The sequence below is a fragment of the Pygoscelis adeliae genome, unplaced genomic scaffold (genome assembly GCF_000699105.1).
Source record: "Pygoscelis adeliae isolate BGI_AS28 unplaced genomic scaffold, ASM69910v1 Scaffold45, whole genome shotgun sequence".
Classification (NCBI taxonomy): domain Eukaryota; kingdom Metazoa; phylum Chordata; class Aves; order Sphenisciformes; family Spheniscidae; genus Pygoscelis; species Pygoscelis adeliae.
The window spans coordinates 7,326,392-7,349,533 of record NW_008825114.1 but is presented as its reverse complement, the minus strand read 5'-3'; the positions used below and the strand labels follow the sequence as shown (position 1 = coordinate 7,349,533).

The 23,142-nt window shown below is 38.6% G+C and overlaps 1 protein-coding gene across 1 annotated transcript in view; it reads left to right on the top strand.

The window, feature by feature from the left end:
* Nucleotides 1-23,142, top strand: part of PCSK5 (proprotein convertase subtilisin/kexin type 5) — a 269,604-nt gene that overhangs the window by 55,714 nt on the left and 190,748 nt on the right. Inside the window, 1 exon segment of the mRNA XM_009328171.1 lies at nucleotides 1,722-1,835. Within this exon segment, the coding sequence (XP_009326446.1) occupies nucleotides 1,722-1,835 (114 nt within the window).

The window sequence follows — 23,142 nt, the reverse complement described above, 5'->3', positions numbered from 1 at the left end:
CTCGAGAGGGCATCCACCAAGATGGATTTCAGCCTGAGCTGAAGGAGGAGCACAGTAACCAGGAGAGAAAGACACACTATCCAATTTCTCAATTCTTTTAGAAGCAGAAGGGGATCTTTGATTGTTACTAGAAGATTTAACAAAGAAATGGATTTCAGTGTGAAGACCACCTGATAGTCTGTATTCTTAAACTGCATAATTTCTCCTCTAGAAGAATACTCTTGACCCTGAAGTTAGTTCTTGGGAAGGGGAAAAAATCATTTCTTCTTTATAAAGAAAACCATGAAGCCTTGCCAATCTCTATAAGGAATGTCCTAGGAATCCTCTCATGCCGAATTCACGGATGTCTTCCTGTATTTTCATCTGATGAAGAAGCAGAGGCCAGAGTGGTATGCTAGAGGTGGCAGAGGTAGGCGTGGTATGGATCTAAAGCAAAATTTCTGTTAATGTCAATGGGCCTATGCTTGTGTAAGGATTTGAAGCTGAGCTGTGAGTGCACAGTAGAGAAATTAGCCTGCTAAGGGTAAACATCAATACCATCTCTGACAAGTGACAAAGAAATACGTGAGCTGAAAGTAAACTTCTTTTGTGTATTTGTATGTTTGTGTGCATACACAGATATTTATAAACAGCACAAATAAAAGGTGCAGAGTTGGCTGCAAGTAGGAAATGGCTGTCTTGCTTGGGGAGAGGTGAATCGAATTTTTATAGTTACATCCCATGAAACAATTCAGCAGAAATATAAGCTGTCAGGAAGCTAGATGTGTGTAAATATAACTTTGATTTCTCTGTGGATAGTTTATATTATTTACATTTATAGAAACTAGCTCACATTTAGAATAGCTAATGTAGAAATGACTGCAGAGTCCTGTCTCCTCTAACGTTGATGTCACTTTTGGTGTTGCCCTTTCTGGATGTGTCATGAATCTTTGAAGAGGTGTCAGACAGACAAGAATAACTTTCAGAATTAGATTTTTAACCCTTATATTTATTTTCAAGTTTCAAGCTCTTTTTTTTTGTTGTTGCTGTTATAATTTGACCTGTTGCTCAGTACCCGACTGTTTCTCCCTGGGGAGAAAGAGAATAATACATAGAAATAATAAAATAAAGTTCCAGGGTGCCTGGCTGAGAGAATCTTGACAAAGAGTCACTTTGCTAAAAATACAGTTTAATTTTGTTTTTTCACTGCAAGTGTTGAAGGTGATTTAGATATTGGTTAAGCAAAACATTTTAATATTTTTCTGAATGTTTTTGTTTTCAGGAACAGACTTAAATAAAAATTATAAAAAAGAAACCAAAATAAAAATTAAAAAAAGAAACCAAAACAAAAAAACCCCCACCTGTCAGAAAATTAACTAATTTCTCATTGTAATAGACTGTTATGATTTGTAGAAGTAACTGTTTTTGTAAATTCAAAAGAAGCAGTAGTCTGATAACGAAAAATAATAAAATAATGGCATTCAAAAGATGATAGCCAATGAAGTCCTTCTAGTAGGGGATTTAAGTAGTTGTTCAGGGAGATTTGTAGCATTAAGTAAATTGGACATATTCCTTAGTGAACAGTATGCCAAGGTGAGCTGTGCATTCCCACTGCCAAAATGAACTCCTTAACATGAAATATGTCTTGGACTATGGTAATGGGAAACTTCCCAAGATTTCACACATTTCTTGATAATCTCCATGGAACCCTAACACTTACCATATGTTTTCCTGGTTGGCAGGTGGAGTGGATACAACAGCAGGTGGTTAAGAGAAGGATAAAGAGGGATTATAAACCTGGTGGTACCCAATCCACTTATTTCAATGATCCCAAGTGGCCAAGCATGTGGTACATGGTGAGTACATACACGGTCATTGGCTCTGTTTCATGCTAGCGTTTAGTTGTATGCTGTGATATTTTGAAAAGGGGCAGAATAGTATGTCCAGAAAAAACAAATTTTGGTTTTTTTTATGTAACTAATGAAGGTCTGTAAACTCCTTACAAGTATTATAAAGAATTCCTGGTGGGCCCTGCAATAGGAAACATTTATTAATGCATTCATTCATGAATGCTTTCTATTGCAAGATGTCTTGGGAATTGCTTATTAGAGGATAAACTTTCAGCAATGAGAAGGGAAGGAACTTAGCCACAATCTGTGAGAGCAGTGAAACCACTTGTTTTCAATGTGCCTAATTCACTGTCTCCAACATCAATGCGATATAAATGTCTCGTGTCCTGAAACAGGAGAACAGAGCCACAAACACTGACTGTTCAGTGTTATGATTATACTTTTTTTAGAAATGAATAATTGCATTGTTGAAATAAATGAATTGTTTGTGCTGTTTCCCTTCTGACATGAGTTGCATGTTTTCTCAGCAATTTTTTTTGTTTTTTTTTTCTTCCCAGTAGTCACAGTTAAAGCCTGGAGTGAAACTTCTGTATCCATAGTGTTTTTAAAAATATCCTCATTTTGCCTAGGAAGGTGCAAATGAAAAGTTGTATTTAGTAGGCAGTTGACTCCAGCTGACATGTATCCATTTTGGCTGATAAAAGACTTGCTCTCTGTCTCTACTGTGCTGTTGATGTAGTTCTAAATCCCTACATGTTGTTTTCTCACTACGTCACCTACGTCGCTGACAGTAAGACACTCAGAAGGTTTTATGACTTGATAGATTGAAGTGCTTCAGATAGGGAGGAGAATATGCCTTTCTGGCAACAACATGTAAGATAATTTTCCTATAAGTAGATACTGTCCTTTCAGGTATTTTGTTACTTTCAAAGCATTAATTTAGTATGTCAGGTGAATGAACAAAATTGTCCTGACACAGGACACAATATTTAAAAATATTTTTAAGTTTTTATTCATTTAATTCTGGCTTGTAATTCATTGATGCATAAGTTGAAAAACAAAAAATATCATAGGTAATTTGTAACTGACAATAAACAGTTGCTGTTGGTAAACTCAGTCAGAAGTCCTTATCTTCACGTATATATCATACGAGCACGTCCAGCACATACAGTCAGAAGGTCTAGTAGCTTCGCTATTCAGTTTCCTGAATTCTTGTATTTTAATGAGAGGCTAAGTAATAACTTTACTTCCAAAATTCCTCTTATTTTTATTAAATAACTGTACTACTGACTCTTCTTTTTTGATGGAAAAATTGTTCCATGTTACTTTTTCTGAGATATTAGAGATCTATGTCTTTCAGGCAGTAACTCTCCTCATATAATAGAAATCTATTTCATTTACGTTTTATTGCAGTACTGGGTTGATGTAGCCAAGGGTTTTTTAACAGTTCATTGTCCACTTTGAAAACGGCTTTTATCCAAAATGTAGTTCTTTTCAGTTGTTTATGAAAGCTGTATTAATTTGGGTCATGGGATCATGGCAGGTCTTTTTGCCAGTTTATTGAAATGTGTATACTTGTCTGTCTCCTCTAATATGTATGTTTATTCAGTCTGCCTATCCTATAAATATGTGCATAAGGTGACAGACATTCCAATAATGGCAGTAGATCGTGATATTGTGTCCTGTCAGTTCTCACTTTTAAAAAACTTTATTTCAGCATTTTTAATTGAAACTAGAAAATAACAGTGATTTATCTTTAGGTAGTGTGCTGGTTTTGCCCGGAATAGAGTTAATTTTCTTCACAGTAGCTAGTATGGGGCTATGTCAAGGCCTTTTCTGCTTCTTCTTCCCATGCTGGGCACCAAAAAGGACTGTCGAGGTTTAACCCCAGCTGGCAACTCAGCACCACACAGCCACTCGCTCACTCCCCGCGGTGGGATGGGGGAGAATCAGGAGGGTAAAAGTGAGAAAACTCGTGGGTTGAGATAAAGACAGTTTAAAAGGTAAAGCAAAAGCCGCGCACACAAGCAAAGCAAAACAAAGGAATTCATTCACTGTGTCCCATGGGCAGGCAGGTGTTCAACCATCTCCACGAAAGCAGGGCTCCATCACGTGTAACGGTTACTTGGGAAGACAAACGCCATCACTCTGAACGACCCCCCCTTCCTTCTTCTTCTTCAGCTTTATATGCTGAGCATGACGTCACATGGTGTGGACTATCCCTTTGGTCAGTTGGGGTCAGCTGTCCCAGCTGTGTCCCCTCCCAACTTCTTGTGCACCCCCAGCCTCCTCTCTGGTGGGGTGGTGTGAGAAGCAGAAAAGGCCTTGACTCTGTGTCAGCACTGCTCAGCAATAACAAAAACATCCCTGTGTTACCAACACTGTTTCCAGCACAAATCTAAAACATAGCCCCATACCAGCTACTATGAAGAAAATTAACTCTACCCCAGCCAAAACCAGCACAAGTAGTCTGCTGTTACTGCTACAGACTTTCAGTTCTGTGTTAGACTAAAAAGAGGGAAGCCAAATTTCGAGAGAAAAATAGTAGTCAAGCAAAAGCCCACTATATATGGTGTAGGGTAGGTTATGTAATTTTTCCATTGTGCTCCTGGGTTTGTAGACAACGTTTTTAGTGCCACTGTAGCTTTTTGGTGGAACTAGATGAGTGGGGTGTTTTTTAACTGATAATAGATGCTTATAGTAGTTGCCTCTAATTTTGTTCAGGAAGGTAGCAGTCTCCTATTTATAAATCAGTCGTGTTACCTAGCCACACTGCTTCACAAATGCCCCATAATTGCCAGTCTAATACAGAAAGTGCTTTAGGGCAGCAAACAGACTTTACTGTTTGTCTTGTACAATTTTCAGAAAATTGTCATTTCTATACCTGTGGAAGAATGTCCTCATTTGCAGACCCTCTGGGAAGGGACTGTTCCTGGCTGATTGCATTTACCTCCACTGAATAACTGTGTATTTGCAGTATCTTTAGTGGTAGTGGTTTGATGACATTTTGTTGAGCACAATCAGTAAAGTAGACTATTTCAGCAGAGACAATAGCTAAAAATGTGTGAATGGGTTGACTTCAGAACTGATGGGTCATTACCAGATATCCTCATCTGACTGTGTTTGTGATTGTAACCATAGCTACTTTTGTTAATCTTATTTACCTTTTTAAGTTGAAGGGAAAAAAGAAATTAGAGGTTAGTTAATGGTTTCAGTCATTGCTATGTCAGAAAGAGGTTTTTAGGTTGCTGGCTGCAGACGAGCTATTGAGAAAGTAATAAAGTATTATCATGTACAGGTTTGCATTTTGATTAATAAGTAACTTCGTTGTGGGTTAAGATTGATACCTTTGGCCGTTGAACTGGCATAATCTTTAACAGGGCCGTAAATGTAGTTCAGATTTGTTGACACAAGTCCTTTTATTCGAAGACTTTGTCAAACAATATCTGATTTATGTTTTTCCTCCCCCAGTTTTTTCTTCACAAGTACCACCCCTTGTAATTTTAATTGTCTGGGCTAGAAATAATACATTTTTGTTTGTGTGATATCTATAGCAAGAATTTACGAGGTGGACTCAGGCCTTCTTTCTCTTTTGGGCCATCACAAAGTTTAAAAGTATTTCTCAAGAACTATTCTGTGAACAAATTAAAAGTTTTTTTTTAAATCACTCTATTTTTCTCCATTTGCTCTAAACACATTCCTAGAAAGAGTAGAGAGTTTAAGAATACAGTTATTTACCACCTTATGGTTCTGTGGAAGCCAAAGCAGACAGAGATTCCAGGACCACTCATCACCCGAACAAGTATACTTGTACTTTTCATTACCAGGGGATTATCTATTGAGAAATTACAGCTTCTCATGCTTTCTAATAACAAGGAAAAGGTGATTTTCTTCTGACTTCCCTCCCTCAAAGCAAGGTAAGTTGGAAAAAAACCAACTGCTTTATCATGATCTCTGAATCCTGAGGCATCTGTGCTTAAGAGTAAAATAGAACATTATTATAGATCAAGTAATACGTGAAACTTCACCTGTTCAACTATCATTCAAAACTGACCTACAGAATTGGGTCCAGCTTGCTCAGAATGAACTGCTGTCAAAGAAATAATATCAAAGGGAAAGAAGGTCCCTAGTTAACATCCCTTTTTGAGTCAGGAGAGAGCTAAGTCCCGCATGCCATCCCCAGAGCTTAGCTGTCTTTCTATCATCATGTTATATCTAATAAATTTCTTCTCTTTCATTAATGTTGACAAAATAGCCTGTTTGTCAATAACTGGATGAACTATATACGATCAGTTTGCATAACTGAAAGAGGTCGAAGTCAACCCTGAAGCCCTACTGCTATCTGAAACTGTTTTACTTAACTTGTAGTAACAACAAACAATGTCTTTGGAATGACTAAGGGGACTTTATGCCTAACCAATTTCACTGTACCTGCCAGTTGGTTTAATGAGTTTCCTCATCTTGCCTGCATGGAAAAACGGTCATAAAAACTAGAGAAGGTAGAATCATAGAATCATTAAGGTTGGAAAAGACCTCTAAGATCATCAAGTCCAACCGTCAACCCAACACCACCATGCTCACTAAACCATGTCCCTAAGCACTGCATCTACCCGTCTTTTAAATACTTCCAGGGATGGTGACTCAACCACTTCCCTGGGCAGCCTGTTCCAATGTTTAACCACTCTTTCAGTAAAGAAATAGGTAAATATAAAAAAATTAAAAATATATTCAAAGATGTGGTTAACATAACTAACTTTAACTTTAATAGTCTTCCGTCACAAGACTCTCCTTCCTGACCATTTCTTTTTGCTCCCCACTTCAGAAGAGCTTCGTAGTGGTCAGCTGAAACTGGAGTCGCACAGGCGTACAAGCACAGCTTTCTGCAGCTGTAATCTAGCTCTGCTGTGATGCTGAGCTCCATTGCATATTTTTTTAAAATAGAACGTAACTGCAAGAAATTAATTTAACCATTGTTTATTTTTTAACAAACCATTGTTAGACTACAAAGATGCTGACTATGTCTTTGCAGTCAGTTCAGACAGACACAAGTCTTTTTCAACACTGATCAAGGATAATAATCCTCTATAGTACTGTTATCATGTCTTCTATTGTTAATAATAATTGCTAGTACTGACAGGATTCTCTAATTTGGAGAAGTTTCCACTTCCTACCAGGTTCTTCCCACTCTGCACGGCCCAGTTGCTGCTGGGCAGGAATTGAACATATAATAGGATATTTCTGTGGGACTGAGCATTTACTGGAGGAGAGTGTGATGTTTTGAGATGTGAGGCTGGAGGGAGAGGCACTGTTCTGTTAGAGGACCTTGGAATAAATGTGATAGTTAAAGTGTATAAGCCAAGTGTTTTCTTATCACTGGATGCCACTTCATCAGAGAAAGAGGAAATGTGTATCCAGAGGTTACTCCTTATAGGTGGAGAAGGTATGGCACTGTTAGAGAGAAACAGGGGAAAGCTGGAACTTCCATTGCAGTAAATCACTGGGGCCTCACATGATACTCCTCTGAGAAACTACAGCATAAAGTAACTAAGCTACCCACAAAAATAAATAATATAACTTTTAAAACAGTGTTATACTCAGAGAAGAAGCTAGCCAGGGTCTCTAAAATGCATACTTGCAAGTCATCCTGAAAATTTTTATAGCAGTGAAACTTACCTAAGAACATAGGGAAATAGCTGACAACTAAATTTATTAACCACAACAAGAAGGGGAACATGGGAACTTGCCTGTCAGCTTCTCCGGTAAAAAATGGGTGAGAGAGTCACATTCATAAGCTGCTTGGAATGGAGGAAGAAGGACATGACCTATGACATATCTAAACCAAAGAAAACACTCTCTTTGAATTGTCGTTGCTAAACACATCCCACACCAGCATAAAGTATAATTCAAAGCCTCACTGAAGTAAAGCATTCATTTTGTTTTACATGTATCTTAGGTCCACAGTGATGTCAGATTACCTTCTATCTTAAATCATTTTAAGGTCTGTTTTTGCTGTTGATCTCTACAAACAAAGTACTTCCTTTTTTGACAATTCTTTTCCTTTTTCAGAATCTCTTTCCTTTTCTCAACCTTTGTTATTTTCTTTTCACATTTATTCCTCACTGTTCCTTCCTTCTAGACATAACTGTGCTTTGGGAGAGTAGGTGGAAGACAAAATGCATTTGGAGGAGTGCTAAAAGCAGATGACTTCACAGTCTTCTGTTTGGAACCCAGAAGAAGGGCTTTTGTAAAGCTGCATTGTACCTCTCCATAGTCTGCTAGTTTTCTCTGAGAGCTAGCAAATGGAAAAGGACTCTAAGACACTGTAATTTACATAGTCTTTTTAAAAATAAGAAAAACATATTAGGTAAATATAATGCACTTTAGTTGCTGAAAAAGTAAAATTTTCGTACAAAACTTCTGAAAATATACTCTAATAGAAATCTGTAAACCTAAGAAAAGATACAATGTCTGGCTGTGCTGTTTCTTCAACTGCTTATATTATGACTTAGCTCTGGGGGCTTTTGGAAGAGCATTCCCAATTTCCAAAACTGGACCGAAAGGACAAGCAGATGCCACAAATGCAAAGTGTTTTAGGGGATTCAAGGTGGAAGAAGATTATAGCAGTGCCAGCAGGGCATGATAAAACTAGGTGACTGAGCTGCAGTGGAAACTAACGTTTACAACATACTTGTTGAATAATACTTGGTAAATTGCTTGGATGAGACAGCTACATAATATTGTGGCACAATTATAGAGGTAGTGTGATGTTACTGAGATTTTCAGAAAGCTGTTGAAGATAAAAGACTTGCTGAGAAGCTTAACTCATCAGCCAATATTTATCAGTCATCCTTTTCTATTTGCACCATAAGATTTCTGGTATAGCCAGATGAAATATAATTTATACGGCAATTGAGAGCAGTCCATGCAGATTGATGAGATCTGAATTAGTTGCATCTAGGGCTGGCTGCCTTGACCTCTGATGCTGAAACCAAAAAGGAAAAGTCGCTTACTTTTCACTTTCGGTGAGGACTGTGAAGTCAGCATTGCTTCGAGCTTCGGCGAAGGGTCTGGTGAACCCAGCTTACTTGTTTCTTCAGAAAACTCCTCCAGTATGTTTCATAGTGCTCTCCAGTTATATCTGTGAGCTCCCAGGTGAGCTATACTAGCATTCACAGGGAGGGACAGACACTCCTGCTCTGACACAGTATAGTTGACTCTAGACAGCAGCCAGAATGGGGCTAATAAGCCTTTATCAGCAGTGAGTAATGTGAGTCTCCTGAAGTCCTGTAGTCATGAAATAACATGGACGTGAAGAGTTAGACAGGCCAATTGCCTCCCTTATACCGCTGATGAAACCTGTGGGGAGCTGGCTTATCTTGTGCCTCTCTTCCAACTCCAAATGCGAGCAGCAGAGCAAAGGATTTTGCATCCCTGGCCTGGCCCTTAATGAGGTCAGCTAAGGCGAGTGGGGCTGTGGAATGAGACAGCGGGGACAAAGGAAGGAGTGACAGACACCTGATGGGACTGGCTGGAGAGAGGTGGAAGGAGGAGGAGAGGTCACACTGGGTCCGAATGCAAGCTTGGGTACAGGGGAGACAGAATTCGGGACAGAATTTCACCTGCCACATGCTAACACCACAGCAAATGAATACGTGTCACCCTCCTAAAAATTTATTTCCAACCCACCTATGCCAGGCATTGGCAGCTAAGGAAAAACCTCACTCTCTTTTTACTGCCCTCCCAAGAATTGTTCTCTCTCTCTCCGTCTGTGCAGCGGAAGCCAAATCATTGTTCTTTCTGAGGTGGCATGCTTGTAAGTGTTTTGCATATCTTGTAACTTGGTTTGGTTGTTGCATGCACTTTTTGTATTTGTGGTTTTTATTGCATGAGAAGATCAAGCTTTTGGTGTTTTAGAAAGTTAAGAAGATGATCTGTGACTTAACTTCAGTGGAAGTGCTGCTAGAAAGAATCAAACTGCCTGTCAAAACATTACCTGGCAAATCTGCCTGTGGAAACACACCTCTCGTTCTCTGTGGACAAGGTAGAACTGGTAACATGAGGTCAGGTAATGCACGATTTGACCTAATTCATTTCCTGTTGGAAGACGACAGCATACTTTAAGTAATCAAAACCCTGTAGAAGTGGATTTATCCTTATCTACTGAAAAGAGATTATTAGTGCAACTAGTTTAGCGAGATTAGCAAATAGTTTAAAGACAGAATGACCAGATAGGCTACTTGATCTGTTCCTCTGGGACATGTAGTTCCGACTTCCAGATAAGCAGCCCTGGAAGTGCCCAGGAAACACAAAATGGAAGTCAGCACTGTTCAGGGGTTGTGCCAGCATTTTCACTGAACCAAGAAGCAGCAATTCTGAAATAATTTCTGTACTTGATTTGGGACAGATTTTCTTGAGTGTCAAAGATTCGGTAATAAATCATACAGCAATAGCACACATTCCTCTGCCTATTTACTACAGTGATTTTATCTTCAGAGGGAGAGTATCCACTTTCATTTTATCTTTCAAGAATTTATTTAAAATGGAATTTTTTTTCTGGGCAACAGCCGAGTCACATTAAGAAACTGCAGGTACTTTTCTGTATAATGCCATTTGTGAAGTATCATTTGTGTATAATATTTTGTTTTTCTGAACTGCCCTTTTCTGACTAATTTCTGCAATTAGTAAGGAAAGAATAGTGCCACAAATTCTTTGCTGAATTTCTAATGAGGTATAATAAATATCTGCCTTTAGCTTTAGTTCAAACTAAACAGCTAACAATAAATTGTATACAATATAAATGGATAGAAAATTGCTAACATTAACAACTGTAAAGTGTGCCATACTGGGGCACAATTTGGCATATTTTAGTTTTTATTCATGTCTATACAGAGTTACATACTTATATGGAAGTACACTTTTTCACTTTTCAAAGGAGAAAGGATTTGCCCATCATTACTTTCTAAAAGCAGTTTTCCAAGAGCAACTGCTTAGTTAGCAGTTGTTTTCCCACTTTTCAGATTTTTTTTTTAATCAAAATCAAGTAATATCAAATAGCAAAACAATTTCTTTGTTGTGTAATACTGAGTACTCTATTAACGTTACTGAAAAAAGGAAGAGGTGATTTAATTAATTGTAAAAAATACTGCCTTGTTTCAAACCCTATTTTTTTGCTATTGTTTGCATACTAAAGTTGCAGATACCTCAGGAAAGGGATTGCTAAATATTATATCCACTTAACTAATATTTTATAGCTTTTTTTCACATAAAGAACACCGTACAAACATCAGGAACCCCAAAATGACCAGAAGTGCACAGCCACGGTACAGAAGAATCGATTCTGAAGCTTGCCTGCCGTCTTGTCTGATTGCTAAAGAATGAACTGGTGTGACATGTTCAGTTTGCCCTCATCAGAAGCAAACTCATAACCTATGAGGCTTATATAAATTTCTGACACAAACAGTAGCTATATTACTTCCCAGTCAGGGACCAAAATTAGCGTTGTGCTTCTATAAGGCAATTTCCTAATGGTTCTGTACAGAGGAGAGCCTGATCTGTGTAGTGTCCTTTGCAAAGGAGAAATTGGAGAACCACTATTTAGCTCTAGGACGTTAGGTCTTGTACCAGTCTTTCAATATCATTATGCCCCTCTTTACTGAAGATAGATGCCATATGAAATACGATACCATGAGAATGGGGACATCAAAACTCCAGTTTTCTTGATTCCTGCATCCATGCTCTAACATGTCTTCCTGTATATCACATGAGCAAACGTTGTGACTAAAATTACAAGTATGCAGAGGACCTTAATTCTTGCTGACACTTTTTTGACCTTAATTCGTGCTCCTTTTTCAACCATGTTTAAACAACAACAAAAAAAAACCAACCAAAACCAACTACAACAAAAAACAGAAAAAGCAAACACAGTGAGGATGGAGACTTCACTAAGGTGTGTTCTGCACCACTTCATTAGATGCAGGTCATCCTTGGCATTGCTTATAGCTGCTTCTAATGTCATGAAATCTGCTGTGAGTTACATCTGCTGCTCAAGCCCTCTGAAGAGGGTTTTTGTCTAGCCAAACAAGAAACAGAGAGCAGAGGAGAATGAAAGTATAGTAAACTCTATCAGTGCCATTTTGGAGAGAAACCCAACGAGTGTTCGCACATATGCATGACTTTAAATACAGTTTTGATGAAAATTAACCTAAATAAATTAAGTGATCATTTTGAACTCAGTCATGGAATACAGGAGACCCTGTCAGCACAAGACCCCAAATCTCCTCAAAGAGAGGCAGTAGAGTTTTTTGGAAAGTGTGCCAAATCTAAGGTGTGGAGCAATGCAGGTAACATCTGTGCTCGCACTTTTGCTGTGGAGGTTATAAATTCTGCAAAAACTTAAGCACTGGCTGTTTCAAAATAAAATCATTTCCAGGAAACAGCAGAAATGCATGGTGGTCAGGGGGAGGAAGTATGCAGGAGGGAAGAGCCTCAGACAGCCCCAAGAGATGCAAGTGTGAATCTTTTCCAGTATTTATACCACTTTTGTCTTACCCTTTCTATTACATTAGAGTCCACTAATCCATGAGTAGCATGCCATTTAAGCATATAATTACCCTGTCTTTATCTATTTTTATGTGAATTCCTAACAGAACAAAGCAAGATATTTTCAGTTTTGAAAACAATTCAAAACTATATTAAACCCAAGTAATATAAGCACAGAAGCCTAAGGAGAGGCATATATAAATGTACATGAGAGACTAAACATTAAGTATATAGTGGGGTTTTCCTCTTCTGTGTTTTTTGGATAAGACAGTTTATTAATAAACAGTAAACTACTGCTTGGGAGATAGTGTTTTGGTTTTTATGAATATCACCTCCTGGTTACAAGATTACATTTGGGAGCCAGAAAACCCATTTAGAAAAAAATAAAGACAAGTTAAGCAAGGAAAAGATGTTTCTGAAGTTACAGAGAGGTTGAATAACTTCTCCTTCATTCAACTTCCATGTACTCTTCCACATCCAGGTTTAATGTTGAATCAGGAGGAGATATTTTTCCTTATAAATCTCCTAGTCTGGCTGCATGTAGGCTGTTGAGGAAAGTATGTTAAGTGCAAGCTTTCAGACACGGTGTTACAGCCCTTACATCTTGCTAAGGTGTTGGTCTGCTTACAGAAAACATGGAAACATTCAGGAAAAATTCCCTGAATTTTTTCAGGGATTCAGTAGCCCATTGAATTTGTGTCTCAAGGCTTCCTCAGAACCCTTTCCTGTTGATAAAGTTTCCCAAAACACCAAATAAAAGCTCAAGGCTCTGTGTGTTACATCCTATGACCTAAAGTATCTTTGCCCCCAGCTTTTCAATCCTGTCCTAATTCCTGGCATCATCTCTTATAACTACCTGAACAGCAGAGACAAAAAATATAAAGGAATAGGGAGCAGGATTAACTTTTCTGACACCACTGAGAAGTTAGATTGGTTCAGCTTTCTTGAGGATCCTGGCACTCAATTTAGGGTATCTACTCTCTTCGTTTTGATTTCATTATTAGGTGTATTTGCTACCCTCATATGGTTTTCCTTTTTAAACCATTGTCTCCTGCAGTTTCCATCTGCTCCCACTCCAGATTGGTGATGAACTACTGCATAAGAGGATAAAAGTATTGTGAAAGTGAAAGCATTCTTCTATTTTGTATCTGTCCTTTGAAAATGTTTGCCCAAACACACTGTTATGACATTGATCCATTTTTTGCTTAACAGGGAAGTTGTATGGTACTGACCAGTGAGAGAGAACAAAAATCTGAAAGGTTCCTGTCTTTTAAGCCCACTCACATTGGGCTTGCCATCTGCTTTCACTATGTCTGGATGCTGCTGCTTCTCCACTATTCAAGTTTCAAGTATTGCCCACACTGTGTGAAGCAGCTTTGACCTTGTTTGGGGCTTCAAACATGCTGATAGCCTGAGACCATGTTATACGTTGTGTAAACTATCACCACTGAAACATTCTGAGGACTAATTCAGTAGATATTCTCAATGAATGAATCTACAAGGGCGGCCAAAACCACTTTGTAAGCTTGGTTTGTTACTTTGCCAAGCCCTAGAAAAAGTAGATTGTCTCAATGTTTGAAAGACTCACACACGATTTATCCCACAATCTAACAGGAAAAATAAACCTAAGGCTGAGCCATTCATCTCTTTTTGCCGCTCAGCAGGTAGAAGTTGTATGTATGAGTGTGACTGTGAATGAAACAGAGGTTATGACCCATGTTGCCTCCAGGCAGGCACTAAGCGGCAGAGATCTGATGCAGTTACGTTGTGTGAGAAAGGACAGGAACAATTTACATGTCTGTATATGTGTTTAGATTTAAAAAAAAAATCTAAGTCATCACCATTTTTTTTCTAGGCAGTTGTGAATAGGGGTGCTACTAGGAAATTGATTCAAACAGGAAAGTTAAAAGTAAGGCATGCATGACAGCCTTGAACAGGTTTCCCCGATTTCTCCTTTCTGTACCAAACCTGTGATTGTAGTCACATTGTATCGAGTTGTTCGTTTGATTCATGTGTTGGTTTTGGGGGAGAGGCAAGGAGAAAAATATAGAGCAATCAAATAAAACATTTATTGTGAACTGAAAAGTTCTCACCTAGATTCTTGTTTTATCCTTTGTATCCATGTTAAATCCCAGCATCCATAAGTCAAAGGATAATAGGTTAACTGAGAGAAAGTAGCTGAACAGGAAAAAAAAAAAAGCTGTTTTGGCTGTTTATAAGAAAAAAAAAAAGAAATCTTTAACAACAAAGTGGCTACTTGCAACAGTGCTGTTAATGAGAAGCTCTGCAACAAAGTACACAGGCATGTGATGAGGTCTCATGTGCCTCACTGGAATTAGGCATCCACCCGAACGCTTTGCAGTTCAAGGATAGATTTAAGCATATTCCTAAACTTAAGCGTGTACTTAAAAGTTTTCTTGATTTTTTTCAGTGTCCCCCAAACCCACATTAAATGGCTGCTAACGGGCCCAAACTTTGTGTTTAAATAAGCCTGTTATTACATTGTGATTACTCTTTAGTTGGTTTTGTGGATTGTTTTATGCCAAGCCCTAGATCTATACAGGAATTGCCCAGGGTGTCTGTAACAAGACTCTGAAACAGATCTTCAGTTGAACCAATACAAAAGCTTTATTTATTTTATACAGCGCCAAGGTTATAAAAACAAAACTAACTTTCTTCTTGCTTTTAGAAACTTCTTTTCCTTGAAAGATCTTTATCTTTCATACAAGTAGCAAAGCAACCACAGACACTCATATTTTTGTTTTAAAACAATCCATACCTATGCATAGAGATGCCCATCAATTAAAATGTCTAGATTTTGCTCCAGAAGTAATGAAAAGATATTTTTTCAATAATTTTTGTCACCCACTCCTAAATGTAAAAGTCAAAGGCGAAAAAAACTCGAAACATCACCTCATTTGAATGTTTCATGTCAATTCCCTTTTGACATTATTGCTTTGCATATTTAATTGAGTTTTATTCATCGTAATTAATATTTCTGTGCGTATTTAGAGTGGAGCTGTTCAAGATATGCTTCTATTTAAAGCAACACTTAATTGCAGACACCAAAACTCCCTCTCAAAGTATTTGAAGGCAGTGAAATGGCAGAAAAAAGTTTATTTCTCCCAGATTTACTTCCTACTGAGGTTTCTGTGGAGTACCTGACACCGAGCTTGCTTTAGTCTCACAGAAGCAAGTACCAGGATCTGAACTCCTTTGGTTGATTCATTTCACAGGTATGGCAGAGGACTGTATGATCATTTCGTTTGACCAACGATCAGCACAACTGGTAATCTGCAATCACAGGCTCAGAATTTCTAATCAAGCTGCAATAGGTTTTCAGTAAGACATACATATATTAGAAAAAAGGTCACATTTGTAAAAGAGTCACCCCTATAAGAGCCTTAATGATTAACTATTAAAAATCTTACATCTTGTAGCTGCATGTTTATCTTGCTCTGTATTTACCTTGCTAGGCCATTCTCTACTAGATTAAAGAAATGTTCCCCCTTCAAAAATCTCATCTGTGGTGAGTTACTTGCATGCTGCAATCAAGTCACGTCTTCACCCTCTCTTAGGTAAAATAAATTCTTTGAGCTCGTTAAGAATCACTGTAAATTGTGTTCCCAGCACTTGGTTCAGAAAACAAGCAGCAAGGACTCATTGCTCATTTTCCAAGAGCATCCTTTTTGAAACATCAATACTAGGCACATGCACATATCATTCCAGCAGTAGTATCACTGCTGTCATTAAAAGAAGTGTGTTAACCCACCTTTCTTGCTATCCCACTGCGTAACTATCAAAGAATAATACATGGCTTCATAGAGCATCTCCTTGAAGTTGTAGGTGACTGTCTACCTTACATCTTAAATTCTTTTCACCATTACTGTGTTACTGGACACTTTCTCTCATTTTATGCCTTGCACTCTCAGTCCTACATACACAATTTTATGTATGATTTTATATAAAAGTATATTACAAACACACCACTTAAATAGGTTCACCTTCATAAGTGATCCAGATCACTCTATTGCCACCATTACTTCCCACTCCACTAATTTCTGTGTCATCAGATTTGAGAGTGTGCTATAGGAGAATGTAATTTCAACTTTCCTGAACTACAAGGAAGCATTGTAGCCTCTTAAGATTTGAGACTTAATAATTGCACATGCTTAGTAACGTTTCCTTAAACAAAATGAGTATAACTATATCTGTTAAGCCATCATAATGGCTTCAAAGTACAAACTGACATGTCAGATCCTCTGTTAACTTCCTTATGAGTGGCTATGTTATTAAGTGCTTACAGATTCATGCTACATCTCTAATGGGGCCAAAGATCTCATTACAGTTTTTAAGTAAATAAAAACATTTTTGTTTTTATTTCCATGGTAGAAGATAACAGTTGAAAAAAACAATTAGTTTACTAGACGTACATTATATTTCCCTGAGAATTCCCCCTTTTACTTAGAAGACCCTTTTTAGCTTTGCAATGTATTTTTGGCACATATTCATGTTAAAATAGTATTTTCAGTTAAAGAGCAGAGCCAGTATGAGAAACTAAACAAACAAGGAAAAGAAGATCCATTTACAGCTGAGATTTGAAAATGGAGAAAGCTGAGAGTCAGAAGGTCAGCTAGCAGGAATCACAGAAGAGATGGATAGAGACAGTAGGAATGATAAGGAAGAATGCAGACAGCAGAGAAGAGGAGCCACAAAGAGTATTTTGTAGCTGTAGTACCAGGAAAAGCGGTGGACACAGAGGAATTGTCAACAGTCATAAAATTAAGAACTCTTACCTTTAGTTTATTTCTGATTGTGTATAGATTTCCCTTCTGACAATGCTCTGATCATAGTTTTCTTTACTACTTTCTCTGGGTGTCTCATCTGCTGATTTTCTGGATTTTTTAAGATACCTGCAAATGCTAAGTAGTTATCATTAACGAGTATCATTTCAAAGTTGAGACTGCCCTATGCACAGACTCTATATAAGCCTGACAGTCATGAATGTGATTTTCCTCCTAGTCTCAGTTAGACAAATTACATTTTCGAGTCTTTGATGTACATAAAAGGTGCTTACACTGAGGTTGTATATTCTGTCTGTCTACAGGAATACATTCCTCTAGTATCAGTTCAAAATTATGCTCTCAGATCAGTTCCACATATTCAATTACTTTATTTGCAACTGGGGAAGTTCATTCATAGTATTGCTGTAGTCAACACAATCTAGGTGTCTTTAGTGATAAAGTCAGGGGTTTAGTTTAGCATCAGCTCCCCAAGTCCTTAAAGTCCTGTTACTAGAAAGCTCCATAGACATCGGTCTGTGTTCAGTTCTCCATAAAAACAGTGTTTGCAAATATATTGGACTTCTCCAGAACCTTTCTGCCATATCTATATTTTCTGAGATAGCTTGAATCCTGACACTCTGCTGAGATTTCCTTTAAGACCCTTTGCAATTTTCACAATATTTTTATATTCGTTGCCTATTTTGCACAGTCTTTCATGCACAGCTGTGTCATATGTCTCTGGACTAACCTTCTTCAGCATTGCAGAAGGACTTTAACATTTAATCAGCTGAGTCAAATTTCCTGGGACAGTAACAAGAGTAACTGTGTGGTGCTTTTTTGCCTTATGCAAATCTTTTGTTTTGTTTTGGTCTTGAATAGCCTTTCATTTTCCTTCCCAGGCCTCCCTAGATTTCTCTGGGCTAGTTCTCTCATTTCTGCCAGATGATCTCATCTGCAAAATATAACTAGCCACTCCCTCTAGTGGTTTGGCCTTATCTTCCCAGGTTTCACTTATAATACATAGTGGGCCCTGCATTCATCAACCGTAGCACACTCAAATGGTGAAAAGCCCATTGGTGCCTAGGACACTTACTTCCCTATAGGCAAACTAAAATAGCAGCCATTCATCTTAGTCTGAGCCTGTACTGTTGATGAATTTTCACAGCATGCATTTCAGTGTTAGATTAAACATTTCTGTAAGGCTGTCTAAGGAGGGCATGGAGTGATTTTTATACTTCTGTCTCAAGAGAATAGTTTCATGGGCTTAAAGTTTGTCCTCTGGCAAGTTATAATCTCCTTTGACATATCAAACAAGCAAATAATGGCACCAAGGGTAAAATAACCTGATGGCTTTTAATGGTTCTTCAGGAAAAGGCTTCTAGGTATCGAGTAGCATAGATGTTTATTGCTGAAGGCACTCTGAAACAGTTCCAGCCTCAGGAACTCCACATGCCTACAAGAAAACAGGAGAAAACTCCTTCTCCATTACTAATAATGGAATATGGGTCTGTCATCATATTCTGACCTACATGTGCCCTGCTTTTCCTACTCTCTTTTGTCCCTTGAGGAAGAGTAGGGACATGTATCTTTCCTTCAGCCTCCTGAACAAGTCCTGTTGTCTCACATCCCTCCCTCTCATTGTTCCTCTCTCCCTCCTTCTCTCCCAGGACATCCCACCATTAACACCAGAATGTCACCAGGCTATTGCCTCATGCATCAGAGGGACCTGACCACAACATAAAATAGAGAAAGGACTGCAGTAGTGCAACAGTCCTTAAAATTTGGGTATGAGCATTCAGAGCCAACATTTCTTCATCTGTTTCCTCATGAGTCCTCTCATTCCTACAAGTTCATAACATTCTCAGAAAAACAAGTTTCCTGGTCTGTCCTAAATCAGCTCCCTGCTCACCCCCAACCCCAGCATTCCCATAACAGCATATCCTTTTTAAACATCACTTTTCTCTTTTCCCTGTAAAATGAAAAGAGAGGGGAAGGGGACAGAAGTGGGTTTGTGTAAGCCCTGGGCTCCTCACACTCTCATCAGTCTCTGGGAAGGTTAATGATTAATTTAATCCATCTGCTCAGGGCCTTCTCTCCATGTGGTTAGTTCAATTCTGTCACATAGGTTCACACGAAGTCTAGATAAAACCACCTTCCTCTCCCGTGCTTCTTAACAACTCGAGATAGAAATAATGGTCTTTGACTTGAAAACAGCTTTAAAAGTAAATTGTGAAGAGCCTGTCCTTAGTAACGTAGAAAGAATCCTTAGAAACTTATGAAAACGATTTTAAAGCAAGACTTACCATCTCTCTGTTTAATTGTTATCTTAGAAATAGCGAAAACATCAAGTCTAGCTTGAGGGAGAGAGAGGGAGATACTTGGTCTTACTAGATAACTGCGACTCCATGAACTGATGCATCAAAAAAAAAAGCATCTTGGGACTTTCTGTAAAACTGTCCTATTTTTCTTTCTTTTTGGGGACTCAGAGAGGTCAAATGAAAATATGAGGCAAAGGGCGCAAAAAATGGTAGAATGGAAAGAATTGCCTCTCTGAGGAATTATTCATCCTTCATGCATACTGGATCCCCAGGGTTGATGGTGCACAGCTGAGGCCAGGGAGCAGCTGTTCTTTTCACATATTCTCTCTAATGAATAAAAGAATTGTCATACTTTTTTTTGCTAGACAGGACTTCAGGCAGGTAAAAACGCATTAACTTTTGATCCTCTTCCTGGTCTTTTCTTGCTAAGTAGGCTATTTGTATAGTAGTGTTAGTATCAGTAGTAGCAGCAGCAGCAGCAGCAGTAGTAACAGTCATCATACAGTCATCTTGAGAGAATACAGCCACCTGTAGAGATATATTTCCATGCATGCTCCTTTCCTTCCTGCATTTCTTAGCAGTAGCCACGGGCTGTGAAAATTACTTCTTTTCTCCCCTCTCTGTGCTTTACTGACTCCCCGGGATGTTCTGCATGAGGTTCTTATATTTCTCCCAACACGTCCTAGGGAGAAATCTGTCCACACATTGACACATACCTCTCAACATGTGAGCACTGATTCAAGGATATACAAGATCCACCAAGTCTGTAATATGCCATTCATATGGATGATTTTTGCATCCAGGGTAAAATGGACACATTCTGGCTGCCTTCATTTGCAGTTTCTTGTATTTCTTCATCTTCTACTTTTTCTTCTTCTGTCTTCTTCTTCTCCTACTTTCATTTCTTTCTGTACATATATGTATTTTGCTCTTTGGGATGATGTGGTAGACCTTTTGCAGTTTTTGTGAATGTAGCTTTTCATATTTGCCTCTTAGTGGAGGTGGCAGAACATGCACAATGACCATGAGGCATTTTTAGCTACATTTCTCCCCGCCTTGAAGGAGTCTCTTGTGTTGCTGCCACATGGGAAAGAAACAGTACTAGAGGCAGACATCCTAACAGGTCATGCCCCATGTAGAAAGAAGAGGTGATATTAGAGGCAGATTATTTCTGTGCCTCTGCAGGTTCCAGAACTTGCAACTGGGAGAGAAACTTTGCTGTCTGCAGACCTAGAAGGGGGGAAGTTTCCCACTCCTAAAAAGGGTGCGCTGTCATCAGCCTGTGCCATATGGACATACAGGACTTCCCTGAACTAACTCATGTTTAAGCCAGCACACAGGTTACAGAAAAACAGCCAGTGCTGACTTTAAAAAAGTGTCAGTGATGGAAAAGTGATGGAATCGTCTTGAATACAAATATAACACATTATGAATTATTCTATTTTTTGAAAGAATAGCAATGTAATCACAGCCAAAGAACAAGATTTATGAGCTCCTTATTTTTCAGTGCAAAAACCCATATATATAGTCTTGTAAATTATTCTTGTCTCACTATAGCCATCAGATACTCCTGTGAATACAAGAAGCCCTTTTATATTGATTTCCTGTTCTCCTTCATTGCTTAAACAGGCATAAAATAATGTATGTTTGTGACTGTTCTTATTGGCCTCTAAGTGTATTTTTGTTTGTTAACTTAAAGAATCAACAAAGCTTAAGAGTCAAATTCATCTCTGAAGTAAATTAACTAAACCCTCTGAAGTTGCACAAGCAATAAATTGGTGTTAAATATTTAATATGGTACACTCTTGAAATATTTCTCTTGATACAGACACAGATAAAAAAAGGTAACAATTCAGTAAAGCATGACTCCAGAAGTTGGATAGTATTTAATGCAAAAAAATCCTGTGTCTGAGATGAATCAAACTTTATATTATCTGCCTGTTCCTGCTAGAGCTCAAAAATATTGTGTGCAGCAATAATCAGAAATTATTTAAAGATGAAACTCAGAAGAAAATAATTTCCTATGCATTTAGCAATTGCTGTGTATCATGCATTAAATATTAGGTTATGTCTGAGAAAAATGAAAAAAGAAACCCTGCAAGTACACCTTTTTCTCCTTTTAAAAATCCTTCTTTCACCTTCTGTTTATTGTGATGAAAGAATAAAAAATGTGAGAAATACTTTTAAAAAGAAACGTTATTTTAATAGTCGTCTTAGAAAATGTAGCTTTCAAGTGCTTACTCTAGAGAAGCCCAAAAATAATTTCAGTAGATCACATTAGCTTTACAGGTTATGATGCTCTTCAAAGCATGTTGTTATGATTTCTATTACATTACACGAGCCATTTTAATAAGGAGCCTACCTTTTCAACTCTCCTGATTACCTCCTTGCTTACTTCTTTCATTCCACTTTAAAATTGGATTACATCAAAAGCATAAAGAAAAGAGATTATTTCTCTTTTCTGCAGGAAAAGAGAGAACAATTGGCAAGTTTTAACTTAGAACACTGCACAAAACTGTACCTCAGAAAGCTGAACATAGCATCGGGATGTCTCCTCTACTATTGTTAAAAGCTGATAAACTTTGCTGCCCATACATTTGCCTGGACCAGCTAAGAGTGCCAAATGCCCCACATTACATTCCCTTCACAGAACAGGTAGATGATCTCTTTTTTCTGATAGCTCCACAAAATGTCAGGATCCATTCCTTGGCCCTGTGTGTCCCCCTTCTCTCTGCTTGTGTTGATCAAGGTCAATGCGTAGGCCCTTGACTGTTCTTCTTCCTCTATGTGTGATCTTGTGCAACTTCTCTTGTCCTCTTTGTGCTCGCAGGTTAGTAGCTGGCAAAACCCCCTGATGTAGAGAATGTGATTGTAGTCTGCTTGTTTCTGTCTGTGCCAAAGACCATTTAATTACTACTCTAATGAAACTAGGAAAACTGTCTTGTTGTTGTTGGTTGTTGTTGTTGTTGTTGTTGTTGTTCTTCTTCTTCTTCTTCTTCTTCTTCTTCTTCCTCTTGTTCGAATCATAGAATAGAATAGTTTGGGTTGGAAGGGACCATTAAAGGTCATCTAGTCCAGCCCCCCTGCTGTGGGCAAGGACATCTTCAACTGGATCAGGTTGCTCAGAGCCCCATCCAACCTGACCTTGAATGTTTCCAGGGATGGGGCATCCACCACCTCTCTGGGCAACCTGTGCCAGTGCTTCACCACCCTCAGCGTAAAAAATGTCTTCCTTATATCTAGTCTAAATCTACCCCCTTTTAGTTTAAAGCCATTCCCCCTTGTCCTGTCACAACAGGCCCTGCTAAAAAGTTTGCCGCCATCTTTTTTATAAGCCCCCTTTAAGTACTGATAGGCTGCAATAAGGTCTCCCCAAAGCCTTCTCTTCTCCAGGCTGAACAACCCCAACTCTCTCAGCCTTTCTTTTTGTGGCCCTCTTCTGGACTCGCTCCAACAGGTCCGTGTCTTTCTTATGCTGAGGGCTCCAGAGCTGGACGCAGGACTCCAGGTGGGGTCTCACCAGAGCAGAGTAGAGGGGCAGAATCACCTCCCTCGACCTGCTGGCCACGCTTCTTTTGATGCAGCCCAGGGTACGACTGGCCTTCTGGGCTGCGAGCGCACATTGCTGGCTCATGTCCAGCTTTTCATCCACCAGTACCCCCAAGTCCTTCT